A 16,357-nucleotide genomic window follows, 5' to 3' on the forward strand; every position below is an offset into this window, starting at 1 on the left:
TGCGAGGGTTATTTTTGGGATCTGGGTGTCGGCTTCTCATCAGAAACTATAGAAAGTTAGTGGGAGATGCACTTGCGGAGGCTCAGAAAGCGACAAGCATTTTTATGTGAGCTTTTGAACTTTCGAACATGGGTTGTTGCTTCAGCAAAGAATTAAGTAGTGACAATGACAGTGAAAAAACTGGCCTGTTAGAAAAATCTGTGGAGGAGAAGGAACCAGAGAACAAGATAAGTAAAACTTTATCTTCCTTATTCGGTACCTTTGGAGGTGAGGAACTTCATGGAGTGGGACGCAGGGCCGGTGTGTGGGCCGGGGTTTTTGTGAGGCCGGTGCACAGACAGGGTACAATGCCAGGGCAGCCACTTAACTCGGTCTCCTCTCCCACATCTGGGTTCTTAACTGGGTCTGAAAGTGTGGGTGAGGCTGACAAGAACCCCGACGTCTCTGCTGTCGGGTGGGGTGGTGAAGGTGCCTGCGCCCCTCTGAGCGGGGGCCTCCCTGAGGGCGAGGGACCCCGCTCACGTGCCCGGGTGCCCTCCCACCGGGGCCTTGGCAGTCACCCTCCCTGCTGTCACCCAACCACCTGGGAAAGCTCTGCAGTAGAGAATGAGGTAGCGGTAACTGTTCAGATTGGCAGCGCTGCTAACTCTGCAGGTTTGAATCGTGGGGAGAGGGAGGGTGGAGATCCTATTTGTGGTGACCACAAACGATGTAGGAATTCACGAGAGAGCGGGTTTTACAGTATTTGTGTTATTGACCCTGACGGCCCGGACGTTGGAGATGAGCTGTGTGCTCATGTGCATGGAACAGCTGCGGCTCCAGAGAGTCGTCCAGCTGTCACCTCCAAGGGGGTCTGCGGAGGGGCCTGGCCACCAGACAATGCTGCCCAAGGGCCAGGGGAGTCAGAGGCACCTCGGGCAGAGCCATCCCTGCAGGGCAGGCCACTCCCAGGGGAAAGGAAGGAAGCTTTTAACGAGAAAACTGAACCTAGTTCTGAACTTTTGAGTGATGGTGACCCACCCTGTAAAGTAAACATCGGTGACCTGCAGGCAAAGACTTCCACCAGGTTTCCTGAAGATTACACAGAAAGGAGTGTATTATGTAATGTTGGCACACTCCCCACATTAAATATCAGCACAGACATTGACTCGCTACTGTGTGTGTGCACTGTTCCAGAAGGGAGAGAGCACTGCAGTTCAGGACCGGGAGGTCAGGTGGCTGATTCACATGTTAATTTAATTAATGGCACTTCAAACGTTGAAAGAAACGGTGATTCTGGTGCTATAACAGCTACTGTACATCAGAGTTTAAACTCTGAAAAGGAAGGAGAAAATAACTCTATAAAACCACTAAAAGACAATGATTGTTCCAGTTTAGACGTTAGCAGATCAGACAGTCTCCTTTCCATAAGTCTAGATAGAATCAATTTAAGTTCAGAAAGATGTATCACTTCACTGAGCTTTGGAAATGAGTGTCTTCCTATTCATGCAAATATCCAAGAATCAGCCCCTAACAGATGTGATGATCCAGGCACTGAGTTCCTCCTGGGGCCAGTGATGCTTGAGGAGCAGCACCAGGGTGACTACAGCTTGGAAGTGGGAAGCAGCCAGCTTGCAAACAAAGCAGAATTGTCTTTGCAGTCTCAAAATAGTTCATCTTATCAACATGAGGATGAAATTAGCATTTTTGAAGATGAGGGTTGTGGTTCGAGGGCTTTTGAATGGAGAGCTGCCTGTCAGGTACATCTGAGTGCAGACATTAGGGCCAGCAAGGCCCAGATCAGTGATGTAACGTGTGCAGTGCAGGCAGCAGACGTGGAGGGAGTGTTCCGAAACTCACAGGAAGTGCCCCGAAACGGCGAGTCTCTCTGTGGCTCCAGGTGGCTCAAGAGTGACTTCATTTCCTCTGCATGTATTTCCACCTGCGCTGAAGAGGAATGTGAAACAGAGGATGAAACGTGTGTGAAGAGCTCAGGGAGTCACCCTCACAGACTAGAAAGTGCTGAACAAGAATCATTGAGAGCCAATCACAGAGAAACCAGTAAAATTGACATAGGAAGTGTCCAGTCAGACCCTAAAACAGCCTTTGACTGGGAAACAAATGCACAAAAATGCAAGGTGGTGCACAGTCAGGATGTGCTGGCTTGTGTTAGTTCTAGTGTAGCAAAAAACCCTGACTTTGAAACAAATCAAGTAGAAAAAAATGATGAAACTTGTAGAGTGAATGACGACAGATATGAAGATCTTAGCCTTGTGCCAGCTTTAAACCAGAGTTCGAGTCCAGGTGCGCGGGAGTCAGAAGTAGTGCAGATGAACTCTGTGGACAATGGTGGGAGCCCGCAACTGAAGCAGGTTTTCTCCGAGTCAGCTGAAGAAGTTTTTTATGCCTCCGGTGGACGTGCATTGGGGGTGGGAAAACCAGAGCTGCTCGGTGGAGAAGAGGAGGAGATGCTTTGTCTGAAGGAAAGCGGCAGTGGTCCCGGCATCATCAGCTGTGTGGGTCTGCGCGGGACAAGTAGACATGCATGCCGTTTCAGACAAAGGGGTGCCAGGCCCACTGTGCAGGGACCTGGGTTACATAGGGAAGTGGGTTTGGTGGGAAGTTCAAAGGTGATCTTTGGAAGAATGGAGTTAGGGGGCGCTCGTGCGGGGTGCTCCTGCTTGGCTGGTGTTGACCCTGCCGAAGTGGACGGATACTCAGCTGCTCCTCTCGATGGTCCGCAGGTGATTCCCGTCATCCCAGGTGACAGCAAGGAAATAGCAGTACCAGGTTGCAAGGACACTGTTCTACCACTCATATCTGAAAAGCCCTCAAAGGGGGATTTGCAGAGCTTCCCAGAGGAACTGTACTCCCAGTTTTTGAATGAACTTTCCTGTTACCCGATGGCAGAGTTGGCAAGACAGATGTTTTCTGAAGGGCTGGCAGACGGTTGTGGATATCAAGTGGGCTGCCCGTGGACTAATACAGCTGCGAAAGACACATTAGAAGAGCAGATATTTAGTGAGGACCTGCACAGTAAGCCACAGGACCTAGAGATCTCTTTGTTTTGGATGGAAAAGCCCCCTTATCAGCTACCAGTGGCAGAAGATGGTGTTATTTGGGGATGGCAAGAGAGAGGTGGACAGTTAGTAAGTATGCTGTACCAGTTCTTATTATTGTGCAGTGATGTGTTAATCTTTCATTTTGATTGCTTTTAACTCAGATTAACAAAGATTTATTCTAAACAATTGGCAGTCGTTTGAATGTTATTGTAAAGCTATAAGTTAGTATAACATCAATTTAACCATTTCCAAACTGAAGAACGTGAATTTGGTTCACTGGTTAGTATATTTAAGCCAGAATCTACGTGTCAACTCTCGTTAGCACTAACCCCTGCATGCTGGTCATCAGATGCATGTGCCCCCAGAGGCTGCTCCCCTCAGTCTTCATCCATCCTGTCCTCACCACCAGCCCCTCGTTGGAGCGGAACAAACTTTTGGCCCATTGGGTGTTTAAAGTCACTTCTAAGAAGTTTACACTTGCAGAATGTAGAGGCATTAAAATCTGTGCTTTCCACTGTTTTTGTATGGTAACCATCTAAGGGAGGTAGAACTTGATGCTTTTAACTGGCTCCAAAATCTTGGTTCTGTCTTCTTTTAGTCAGAAGCACCTGCAGAGCTTTTTGGACCTCAGTGCTCAGGCCCCACTGGTTTGGGAGAACCTTCGCAAATGATCCTGCAACGGGCAGCTAGTTTGAGCATCTTCCTAGAATTTCTGTAATAAGTGAAACATTCAACAAACAGGAAGTTAGTCTTGCTCTTAAAGCTGTCCTTTGGACCTGCATACTTGTAATAGCAAAATCTCATTCAATCAGTAGTTTATTTTTAGTGATTTTTGTTGCATTAGGCAAGAAAAATGGTAATAGTAAGGAGATAGATGTGGCTCCAGTGTTATGCCTATTATATGGAAATAAACAAGTAGAAATTAAATCCTATAATTTATCCATTAACCTCCTTTCTTTCCTTTCCATGCCCACATTTGGGAGTTTTACCAGAAACAGTTCCATTCAAGTTAATCAGTTTTGTTCCTTAAGTAGTTATGGAGGCAAAACGCTACCTAATCATTTCCATCAGTGGATGTGGTTGACACCTGGCTGCGAGAGTCCGTGCCTGTACCTCAGGTAGAGTGCCCATGGGTCTTGCTCTTACACACGTGGGTGAGGTACGTGTGCACTGTTCTGAATTAGCTTTTCAATTGTGAGATGTGCCCAACAGTATTCTAATTTGACAGACTACATTTAACGAGAGTGCTCTTTGTTCAGAACTCCAGTTCTCAAAGTGCTTGTACAGACATCTTTTTAAACTAGTCTTAAGTAGCCACTGTTATTCCATTTTACAAATAAAAAGCCAGAGTTACAGATGTCATGACTGTAAAACCTTACTAAACTTAGTGGCAAATCCAGGAGTAGTCCATGCTAACTTAAAATAGAAAACGAGTGCTTCTTTTCCTCCATTATCTCACCTATTTTATGTTCTCCATGTGCCTTTCCCTTCCTCTGGTGTTAGTTACTCTAGTTCCTACTCAGTTACTTGTCAGTGGGACCATTCTGTTTCCTGGCCAGAAAATGTAAGTTTCTGAGTTGGTAGGTTATTTATTTTTGTTAATGGAGCGTAGCATTTAGAGGCTTAGAAAGTTTCTTTGGAGTGTCAAGAATTTGGGGATACTGTACTCTTCAAAGAGTAACATTGGTCATTTGTATAGGATGGCTTCAGCATGTAGCCTTTAAGGTCAGCTCACCGCTGGTTCTAATAACCATTGCTTAGCCATGATTTTTCAGTGGAAAAATAAGACTTAGGAAGCTGTGCAGATGAAACTTGAGTTGTTGATAATCAGTTGGAGGTCCCTGTGACTGCAAGAGAGTAGCTGCATTTTTAAAGAAATATTTTTAGTACAAGTTGTTTCTCATGTGAGTTACATGAAGTTAATGAACTCTTGATAAATGTTTTGTTTTTCCTGATATTAGAATACAGTTTTCTAATTACCATAATTTTTGTTGGCAAGTTACTTAACCTTTCTCTGCCTTGGTTTTCTTCCTTGTGGAATGGGGTGTGATGACCACTGCCTCCTAGGGTGTTAGGATTAAACGCAGGTATGTGCGTGGTGTGCGCCTGTCACCCAGCAGGCCCTCGTGCTAGCTGTCATGTTGTTCCCCCTTAATCATGTCTCTGTTCTTGCATCCGATGTCACACCTCAGAGTACCTCTTGAATACTTGTTAACTGCTCAAAACTGGTAAATCCCTAATACTTGATTTACTGCTTTAGAAGTAGTAAATTGTGTACAGATATGGTTCCATTCAGCTGTGGCATAAAACCTGCACAAGTTGTCAAATAGTGGAAAGTAGAATTTTCTGTTATTACGTTATTAAACATTCATTCCTTCTGCATGTTTCTCAGGCAGCTCCATGCTGAGCTCAGGACTGCCAGGTGTCAGCCGTGAAGTGTGCCCAGGGTGGATGTCCGGGAACCCTCGGGCCGCAGAGAGGACAGGACATGTCCTTGCGGTGCGAGCAGAGGGGGAGGAGCACGCGGCCCTGGGATGCTGCTTGCAGGCAGGGTGCTCCCAGGACCGTGTGTGTGTGTGTGTGTGTGTGTTAGTGAGCTAAAAAATGTGTGTCGGTGATGCAGTGTAGCCAACTGAAGATGGTGCTAAAAATGGAAAAGACCAGTGTGGGTTGGTGTTGGGAATTTAGAGAATGTATAGCATGTCCATGAGGTCAGGGGAGTATGTTCCGTGGGTGGGAAACTTGACGTGTGTTGTGTGGTAGAACGAGACTGGGTCTAACCAGAAAAGGTGATTTACGCTAGTATTAGAATAGGAAAGAAAATAAAGATTTGAGTTAAAAAAAAGAGAGAACAGATTGAAAAAGTATAACTGCTGAGAAGGGCAATGGTGTCTGTGAGGTGCGGAGCATCTTCTGCGTTGCTGTGCTCAAGGCAGCAGTCGTTTCTGCCTGTTCCCCATGATACTCTGATCGCCTCGTGCTGTACCGGGCACTTAGTGAGAATTTCAGAATTTGTTGGAGAGATGAGTGGATGTGCAGAAGCAGAGACCAGAAATGAGCTGGAAGTTTAGATGTCATTTAAGAAGGGAGCTTGAAGAGTAAGTGCTTCTTGAGAATGATACTCTTGAAGGAGAAGGGGGACCCTATTCTTTGCCCTATCCAGTACTTTACTTCAAAGGACTCCAGATAGGCCCTCACTTAGGTCCCTGGTTTTGTGGGCATGAAGTTTATTGCCCATGCCTCCTAGGTATGAACAGAATATATTCTGTAGTTTTAATCCACATCAGTCTGTATGCTCAATTTCAGAAAAACTTTCACTAAAAACTTTAATCGCCCCAGCTAGGGTGAATTTATTTTTTAGGATTGTTAACCCACATGTTCTTTCCTTCTTGGCTCATCATGGTGCCCCTGACCTTGGAGATGGCATCTCTGGGGTCATGCAGTGAGGCTGCTCCCAGTTTGGAGCTCCTGTCTGGCACTACCTGGGGGCTTCTGGGACCTGGAACCTTGTCTCCCTCCCTTTGGAAGCTCTGGCCCCTGCACAGAGGTGTTAAGGCTTATGGTATCTGGGAAAAGGCAGATCGTTTGGCTAGGTTTTGCTCAGGAATCATGGCAGTAGAACTGGAGTTAGTTTGGGGGGCAGCTGTCCCCGGGACATCAACTTTCTTTTAGATTTTGGGAGCCACTCAAGGTTTGTAAGCAGGAGAGGAAAAATCCAGGGGTGGTTGTGGGTTTAGTAGGGTGTGCCAGGGAAGACCTCAGCAATCCCCAAGGGGTGTGAAGGCGTGAGCCAGCCGTGCGGACGTCTGGGAGTGTTCTGTTCAAATGGAGCTGGGCAAGCAGAAGGGCCCGGTGTGTCCAGAACAGCGAGGAGGCCGAGTAACTGGAAATGAGCACAAAGAGTGGCCGCACCAGGCACCTCTCCGACAGACTTTCATTTTCTGCAGCCTTTACTTCTGTGAATGTTCGAGCTTTATTTTAACATTTTATCCATTGATATTCAGATTTCTAAATCTGTGAATTGTGTTGGGAATCTGGAACAGAAATGATAATTGGATCACCAGTTATTTATCAGTTACACAGTTGATCAGATATCTCCATGAAGGCAGGGACTCTTTCATTCCTGTTTCTAGAGAGCCTTCTACTTAGTAAGAACTTAAAATCTACTGGTGAGTTGAGTTCTGAGTACATCAACTTTTATTACTTTTTCACTTGATTTCATCCTAAACGTACGTGTAGATAGGCTCAGCCTTTTTCCCATAAATTCTCTAAGATGGATGTGTTTTAACTCTGAATTAGTAAGTAAAATTGCATTTGATTGAAATTTGGATACAAATGAATATATCACATTTTTTCTTAGGTACCAACGGCCAAGGTTTCAGAGCTAAACCCTAATGCAAAAGTATGGGGGACTCCTGTGTTACACTTGGAAGCAAGTAGTGCAGCGGATGGCAGTGTGAGCGCAGCCTGGGAGGCGACGCCCGGCCGCGGCCAGGAGGGTGAGTGGGTGGGGGCGAGGGGCATCTTTCCTCTTGGCTTTGGCTTTGTTTCCTTGTAGTTCATCTTTGGGAAAGTGTTTGTTAAGATCTGTGTCATGGTTAGTGACAGTATTTAAGAGCAATGAGGTTTCTCACAGTCAAGTTAAAAAGGTCAGGTAACTGCAGGTATAAGTCTTTTGTTTTGTTTTGTTTTAAGAGAAGGCTGTTCTTCTAACCCTGCCTTTTGGGGTGAAATTCTTAATTACAGGATTGGACACCAATGGTGATGGTGACAAAAGTCATGAGAATGCTGCACTGTCAGATTTACAGGAGTCAGACCAGACAGCCATGAGCACTTTGGGTCTGGACCACTCAGAGTATGAATCACCGCCTGAAAATAGCGAGACGGGTAAAGCTGTTTTATGAATTCATTTTCATATAGAGTATGGGCTTCTTTATGTTACATTTTTAATTCTTTGTTCATTTCTTTTTTGTTTCTTCCCTTGTGGTTTGATGATTTCTTTAGTGTCATGCTTGTGTTCTTTTCTCTGTAGCTTTTGTGTATCTATTGTAGGTTTTTGATTTGTGGTTACCATGGGGTTCCTTGTAGATGTTAACCTATAACTATATCTACTTGTTTTAGACTGATAGTCATTTAAGTTCAAACACATTCTAAAAGATCCTTCTTTTTTTACTCCCCTCCCCCACATTTTGTTTTTGATGTCATTTTGTATATTCTTGTTTCTCCCTTAACTGTGTATTGTAGTTATAGTTGCTTTTACAGTTTGTATCCTTATCTACATACTGACTTACTTAAGTAATCTTCATTCCTTGCTATATGTCTGCCTTTCCTAGTGGAATTTTCCCTTTCCAATAGATTCTTAGTTCTTTTCCACTTCGAGAAGACCCTTCAACATTTCTTTCAGTGTAGGTTTAAGTATTGAATTATTTTAGTTTTTTGCTTGTCTGAGACGTTCTTTAATCTCTTCTTCAATTACGAAGGAGGATAATCTTGCTGTATAGAGTATCCTAGGTTGCAGGTTTTTCCCTTTCAGCACTTTAAGTATATCATGTCACTCCCTTCTGGCCTGCAGAGTTTAAGCAGGAAAATCAGCTGATAGCCTTATGGGGGTTCTCTTGTATGTGACTCTTTGTTTTTCTCTTGTTGTCTTTAGAATTCTCTCTGTAACCTTTACCATTTTAATTATAATATGTTGTGGTGTGGGTCCCTGGATTCATCTTGTTTGGGACCCTCTGTGCTTCCTGTACCTGGATATCTGTTTACTTCTTCAGCTTTGGGAAGTTTCCAGCCATAATTTCATCAGATACATTTTCTACCCCCTTCTCTCTCCCTCCTCCTTCTGGAACCCCTATAATGTGATTGTTAGTATGCTTGATGTTGTCCCAGAGGTCCCTTAAACTATCCTCATTTCATTTTACTTATTTATTTTTTTGGCTGTGTTGGGTCTTTGTTGGTGCACGCGGGCTTTCTCTAGCTGCGGCGAGCGGGGGCTACTCGTTGTTGTGGTGCTCGGGCTTCTCATTGTGGTGGCTTCTCTTGTTGCAGAGCACAAGCTCTAGGCACGCGGGCTTCAGTAGTTGTGGTGCACAGGCTTAGTTGCTCCACAGCATGTGGGATCTTCCTGGACCAGGGCTCGAACCCGTGTCCCCAGCATTGGCAGGTGGATTCTTAACCACTGTGCCACCAAGGAAGTCCCAAACTATCCTCATTTTAAAAAATTTATTTTTCTCTTTGCTGTTCTTATTGGGTGATTTCCATTATTCTATCTTCTAGATCACTTATGTGTTCTTCTGTGTCGCCTAGTCTGCTTTCATTCCCTGTACTGTCTTTCTCATTTCAGGTATTGTATTCTTCAGTTCCGACTGGTTCTTTTTTATATTTCCTAGTTTCTCGTTAAAATTCTCACTGTGTTCATCTGTTCCTTTCCCTAGTTCAGTTAGCATTCTTATTACTAATGCTTTGAATTTTTTATCTGATAAGTTATTTATCTGTTTCATTAGGGGTTTTTACAGGGTTTTTTCCTTTTCTTTCATTTGAAACATATTCCTCTGTCTTCTCATTTTGTTTAACTTTCTCTGTCTCTATGAAATTAGATAAAACAGGTAACTATCATGGCTGGGGGGGGTTGGGGGGCCCATGGTGCTGGAACAGAAGCCTTGAGGGTTGGGTTTGAGCTGGTTCCATTCCCTCTAAATGTGTGCAGACACCCCGACCCCGCAGTGGTTCCTCCACCCTAGTGGAGAGCGGGCCAGAGCCAGAGGGGCTGGAGCGAGCTGGGGTGCACACTAGGTGGTCCCAACACGCCGTCAGAGCCCCAGGCCATTTCTAGTCCAATATCTCTGTGCACACATGTACCGACAATGGCAACCCTTGCCCTGTTCAGAGGTTTGTGTGCTTTTAAAAATTCAGCTTGTTAAATCTTTCCCTAAACAATGTGCCTTTCACTGCTTCCTTTGATTCTCCTTTAAACTGACTCTTCTGTTGATGCAGAGGTGAGAGGTTCTGGTCCAGAGGCCTCACAGGGAATGTAAGACCTGAATAGTTCCTGAACGGCAAATCAGATTTAAATAGGAGAAGCGGAAAACTGACTGTAGGGCAAAACGTCGATAAAAGTACAGAGAGGGAACGTTAATGTTGAAATTGAGAGTCAAACCCAAAAGGAGTTGGCTTTCTATAAAAGGGATATTTAAAGCTTTTCAGAAGAAGGAAAAGAGGAAGAGAGCAGTTCTCTTTTGGGGTCCAGGGTGTGGACCAGCATAGAAATGGCTGTAGGTAATGGGACACCAATTGCTCACCTCCGATTTTGTTTCTGCCTTGATCTAAAAGAACTAAACAATTTTTAAAACCCCAACAGACCTTAGGGGTAGACTACACTCTCATTATTGCCAGTTGGATGGGAAAGCTTGAGTGGAAAGAAATAACTCCCTGAAACTGGCTGCCAGCAGTTGAGCAGAGCAACTGCCTGTGGAGCATGTTCAGGACCCTGTGTGACTGTCTAGAGACACGCTTGGGTTAGAGAAGGTTACATGACTGAGAAAGCCTGTCCTCCCTTTCTCACCACCAGCTGTGATGTTATGTACGAGAGGTATGTAATAAGCACCGTGTAAGTGTTTGGCATTAAATATTTGTTTATTTTCCCCTTGAAGGGGCCCCACGAAGACCTCATCCACACGGTTTCTGCTTCGGTTGGCACTGACTGACCTTTGTGGTCACATGCCTGCCTGGACCCTCGCTTCCCTCCTCACTCTGCCTGGATTACACAGACCATCATTTCAGTTACTTCCTTGCATCTAACTTCTTCACAGTTGCTTAGCAAATGCCTCCATCTTGTTTAAATATAATTCTGTACCTACTCTGTGTCTGTTCCTGAGCAGATAGACAGATGTGGGTGAAGAAAAGGATTATAGCAGTGTGGAATGGTCTCATTTTCCATTCACGGTCTCGGACTAGAGGGGCTGCGTGGCCCCGTGCAGCCCAGCTTCTGGATGGCTATTTCACATCTACCAACCTTGGGGTATAGAGCATTAATGAAGCATAATTGATGTACCATAAACATCACATGTTTGGAATACCCTAACCTTTCTATAAGTTTTATTTTCCGTAGTTTAAAGCACAGTATTCAGTGCATTCTAGAATTGACTTGCTGACTCTTCCCTTCCTCACTGATTTCTCTACTGAATTTGATGAGGTGTGTGTACACATGAAAAACCATGACCCAGTCAAGATAACGAAGCTACCTGTGCCCTTCCTCCTGCCCGCTCCCTGTCCCTGCCAACTGCTCATCTGCTTCCTGTCACTGTAGATTAGTTTGGGGTTTTCTAGAATTTTATGTAAACGGAGTTTTGTAGTATGTGCTTTTTCTTAGGCTTTTTTTACTTACTAATTTTGAGATTCATTCATGTAATAACATTTATGGGCCTTTCCTTTTTATTGCCAAATAGTATTCCAGTTCATCATATACCACTGTTTGTTTTTCTGTTCACCTGCTGATGAATATTTGGATTGTTTCCAGTTTGAGGCTCTTACAAATAAGGCTGCTATGGACATTTATAAACAAGGGTTTGTATGTACATATGTTTTCATTTCTCTTGGGTAAATACATAGGAATGGAGTAGATGCATCATCTATTAGGCATAGGTTTATCTTCACCCTTTGCACTCCCACCTGCAGTGGATCAGAGCTCCAGCAGCTCCACGTCCTCACCGGCACTTGATATGGTCAATCTTTTAATGTTAGCCATTCTAAAAGGTAGGCAGTGGAATCTTATTGTGGTTTTACTTTGTATTTTCCTAATGACTAACGGTGCAAAACATCTTTTCATCTGTGTATGTTTTCTTTGGTGAAGGATCTGTCCAAGTCTTTTGCCCATGTTTTTACTGGGTTGATTTATTATTGAGTTGAGAGTTCTTTGGACACAAGTCTTTACCAGATATATAACTTGCAAATACATCCTTCCAGTCTGTGGCTTGTCTTTTTGTTCTCCTAACAATATCTTTTGAAAAGCAAAAGTTTAAAATCTTTTATATCGTCCAATTATGGATCTTGCTTTTGGTGTTTTTCCTGCGAAATCCTTATTTAATCCAAGGTTGCAAAGCTTTTCTACTATAAGTTGTATGGTTTTAAATTTTACATTTTTTAGGTCTGTGGCCCATTTTAAGTTAATTTTTGTATGTGGTCTGAGGTGTGAAGCAAAGTTCTTTTTTGTTTTTTTCTCACATGTAGATATGCCACTGTTCCAGTACCATTCGTCAGAAAGACTCTCCTTTCCCCACTGCACTGCCTTTGTGCCTCTGTCAGAATCATTTGTCCCTGAGTATGTCGGTTTGTCTCTGGACTGTCTCTTCTCCATCCATCTCTTGGGACAACAAAACCACGCTGTTTTGCTTACTGTAAATAATTCTTAAAAACAGGTAGTATTAGTCTTCCAGATTTTTTCTTTTTCAGAGTTATTTTGGCTATTCTAGGTCCTTTTCATTTCCATGCAAATTAGAATGAGCCAGTCAATTTCTGTAGAATGCTGAGATTTTTATTGGGATTTCATTGACTCTGTAGATCAGTTGGAGAAGATTGACATCTTGGCTAGATGTTTGTGACATGGTGTATGTCTCCACTTGTTCAGATCTTCTTTAATCTCTCTTGACTGTATTTTTCAGTTTTCAGCCTACTGGCTTTTCACATCTTTTGTCCAATTTATCCATAAGTATCTCATATTTTTTGGTGCTATTGTAAGTCATTTTTAAAAATTCAGTCTGCAACTGTTTGTTACTAGTAGATAGAAATATAATTAATTTTTATAAATTGATATCATACCCTGAAAACTTGTTAAGCTCACTTATTAGTTTTAGAAACTATTTTGTAGATTCTGTTGCATGTTCTATATAGGCTATCGTGTTATCTATGAATAAATTCAGTTTTATTTCCTATCCAATTTGGTGCCTTTTATTCCTTTATCTTGCCTGGTTGCGCTGATTAGATCCTTCCTTACAAAGGTGAACGGATGTGGTGAGAGCAAATATCTGACTGATCTTAGGGGGGAAAACATTGTCTTTCACCATTATGTATAATGTTAGTTGTAGTTCTGCGTATATGACCTTTATCGGTTGACAGGTACCCTTCTGTTAGGATTTGCTGAGAGTTTCAAAGAGAAATGGTTGAAGAGGAGTTTGTGATACTTTTTTCTTCATCTATGGCAATGACCAAATATTTTTTTTCTTTCTTAGTGTGTTAAGATGAATTACATTGATTTTTTTTTTTTTTTTTTTTTAATGTTTAACCAACCTTAAATTCCTGGGGTAAGCCTCACTGGGTCAGGATGTAATACACTTCTGATATATTGTTGGATTAGACTGGCCATAATTTTGCTTAGAATTTGTACACTTGTGTTCATGAGGAATATTGCTCTGTAGCTGTATTTTTGATGTTTTCCCTCCTATTAAATTTTTGGGAAGAGTTTATTTCTTCCTTAAATGAAGAATGAAGCCATCTGAGCCTAGAGTATTGATTGTGGGAAAGTTGTCAGCTACAGTTTGTTTTTTTATATAGGGCTACTCAGGTTTATTTCTTCTTGAAAGCTTTGGTTACTTATATACTTTGTCCATTTCATCTAAATTTTCAGTTATTGCATAGAATTGCTCATAATACTCTGTTTATACTTCTAATATCTGTAGAATCTGTAGTCATGTCACATCACTCATTCCTGTTATTGGTAATTTATGTCTTTTCTCCCCTCCTCCCCCTAGTCAATCTGGGTAGAGGTTTGTCGATTATATTCATATCAGAGAACCAGTATTTGGATCATAAGTCAGATCCTATGGTCTCTACCTTTAATTTAAATGTTTAGAACATAAATGTTTACTGTGGTAATTGATATGTTTAGGTTTGAGTCTCTCACCTTGCTATTTGTTTTAGAATAGCTTTAGACTTACAGAAAAATTGAGAAGATTGAGTACAGAGAGTTCCCATAGACGCAGCATTCATTTTCTCCTGTTAACACTTTACATTCGTATGATATATTTGCCACAGTTACTGAACCAGTGTTGGTACGTTTTACCTAATGTCCTTTTTCTGTCCCAGGACACCATGTTACATTTAGTTGATATGTGTTCTTAAGGCTCCTCTTGGCTGTAACAGTTTCTCAGATTTTACTTGTTTTTGATAACCTTGATAGTTTTGAGCAGTACTGGTCATTTATTTTGTATGGTACTGGAATTCATTTGATGTTTTTCTCATCGTGATGGATTTGAGGGAAGGAATACCACAGAGGCCAAGAGCAGTTTTCATCCCATCATTTTAAGGGTACATACTATCAGCATGATTTATTACGGTTGATGTTGACCTTGACCAGTTGGCTGAAGTAGGTTTGTTATTAGCTTTCTCAACTGTGAAGTTACTCTCTTTTTCCTACCTCTTTCCATGTGGTGCTCTTTGGAAGGAAGTCACTGACTGTACCCAACCTACACTTAAGGAATGTCCCCTTCATGAGGGCAGAGAATCTCCATAAATAACTTGGAACTCTTATGCATAGGGATTTGTCTCTTCCCTCTCATTTATTTATTTGTTCAGCCATTGACTTGTATCAGTGTGGACTCATGGGTGTTATTGTATCCATGTGTAAAAATCATCACTTCTTTATTTGATTGCTCCGATGCTCTACCTTTGGCCATTGGAAGCTCTTCTAGTTGGCTCCTCCATCTGACCTATCCCATCAGTGAAGGGTTTGTTGTTTTGTTCTCATTCTGGCTGCTCTGGTCCTAGAATCAGCCATTTCTCCAAGGAACCTTGGTTCCTTGTACTGGAAAATGGTATTTTATAAGAAAGCAAGCTTCCATACTTATCCATGCAGTTAGCATTTCTGGTATTCTTTATTCCTATGTGTAAATCCTGATCTCCCTCTCTTGGCCTTAAAGATACTGTGGTGCTCTCTTTTTACCTGCATTATTTCTGATAACTGTATCATCCTTAACTTTGTTCCACTGTTTAAAAGCTTGCTGCTTTTAGGGCTTCCCTGGTGGTGCAGTGGTTGAGAGTCCGCCTGCCAATGCAGGGGACACAGGTTTGTGCCCCGGTCCAGGAAGATCCCACATGCCGCGGAGCGGCTGGGCCCGTGAGCCATGGTCGCTGAGCCGGCGCGTCTGGAGCCTGTGCTCCGCAACGAGAGAGGCCACAACAGTGAGAGGCCCGCGTACTGGAAAAAAAAAATTCTTGCTGCTTTTAAGATTTTTCTCATTATAGTAGTTTTGAGTATTTTGATTATGATGTATCTTAGTCTTAAAGGTAATCTTGTTTCTTGTGGTTGGGCTTTGTTGAGCTTCTTGATCTATGATTTATAAATGTTTTCATCAAACTTGGAATATCTTGGCTGTAATATCTTCAAATGCTCCTCCCCCACCTTGCCATTTCTTCTCCTACATGATCTCTAGTTATACCTATATTAAGTCCCTCGAAGTGATCCTCTGTCCTTTTTAAAAAAAATCTTATTTCTCTGTTTCATTTTGGAAAGTTTCTCATATCTTCAAGTTCACTAGTCTTCTATACTATCTGATCAGTTGTTAATTTCACAAACTATATTTTTGATATCAGACATTATAGTTTTCATCTGTACAAATTCTATTTGGGTCTTTTTTTATATTTTTCATGTTTCTACCTAACCTTTGGAGCATGTGGGGTACAGGTAGGATAACCATTACAATGTCTTTGTCAGTTAATGTTAACATCTGTGTGGGATAGGTTTCTTTACACTCACTGTAATTTTTGGTTGGACTGGATTTGACTTTGTTAGGTACTTAATATTTTTATATTTCTATAGATATTTTGGTTCTTGTTCCAGGATGCCACAAAGTTACTTGGAAACAAATAGATCTTTCATATCTTGTTTTATGATTTGTTAGGCATGAGTGGAGCAGTGCTCAGTCTGGGGCTCATTATTTCCCACTTCTGAGGCCAGACCCTTCTCTCCTCTTGCCAGTGTGTTTGGGGCTCTGTGAGCGTGAGGTCTTCCAGGCCAGCTGGTGGAGCAGGCACTGTGCAGCAGGATATGTGAGCTCCCTTCTTCCTTTCAAGTGGTTCTTTCCTGGCCTCAGGGAGTCCATCATACCTGTGATGTGCATAGAACACGCACCTGCCTCCGGGGGTTCCCCACGCCTCTGGGCGCCCTCCCAGTGCACTCTGTCCCACGCCCTGAACTCATTGAGCCCGCTGGCTTCCATCTGCTTCCCGCTTCCTGAGCCCAGGCCCACGACCGTTGTGTGTCTTTATCGCTCAGGAGCCGATGCTCTACATCTGGAAAACTTGCTTCACCTATTGTTTTTTTGTTTTTT

The 16,357-nt window shown here is 42.8% G+C and overlaps 1 protein-coding gene across 1 annotated transcript in view; it reads left to right on the forward strand.

The window, feature by feature from the left end:
- The window catches only part of LARP4B (La ribonucleoprotein 4B), a 59,196-nt gene that overhangs the window by 15,250 nt on the left and 27,589 nt on the right, over positions 1-16,357 (forward strand). Inside the window, exons 3-4 of the mRNA XM_079915146.1 lie at positions 7,402-7,540; positions 7,788-7,928. Of these exons, the coding sequence (XP_079771272.1) occupies positions 7,402-7,540; positions 7,788-7,928 (280 nt within the window). The remainder of the gene's footprint in view (positions 1-7,401; positions 7,541-7,787; positions 7,929-16,357) is intronic.

This window comes from Stenella coeruleoalba, assembly GCF_951394435.1.
Source record: "Stenella coeruleoalba genome assembly, chromosome: 2".
In the NCBI taxonomy this organism is placed as follows: domain Eukaryota; kingdom Metazoa; phylum Chordata; class Mammalia; order Artiodactyla; family Delphinidae; genus Stenella; species Stenella coeruleoalba.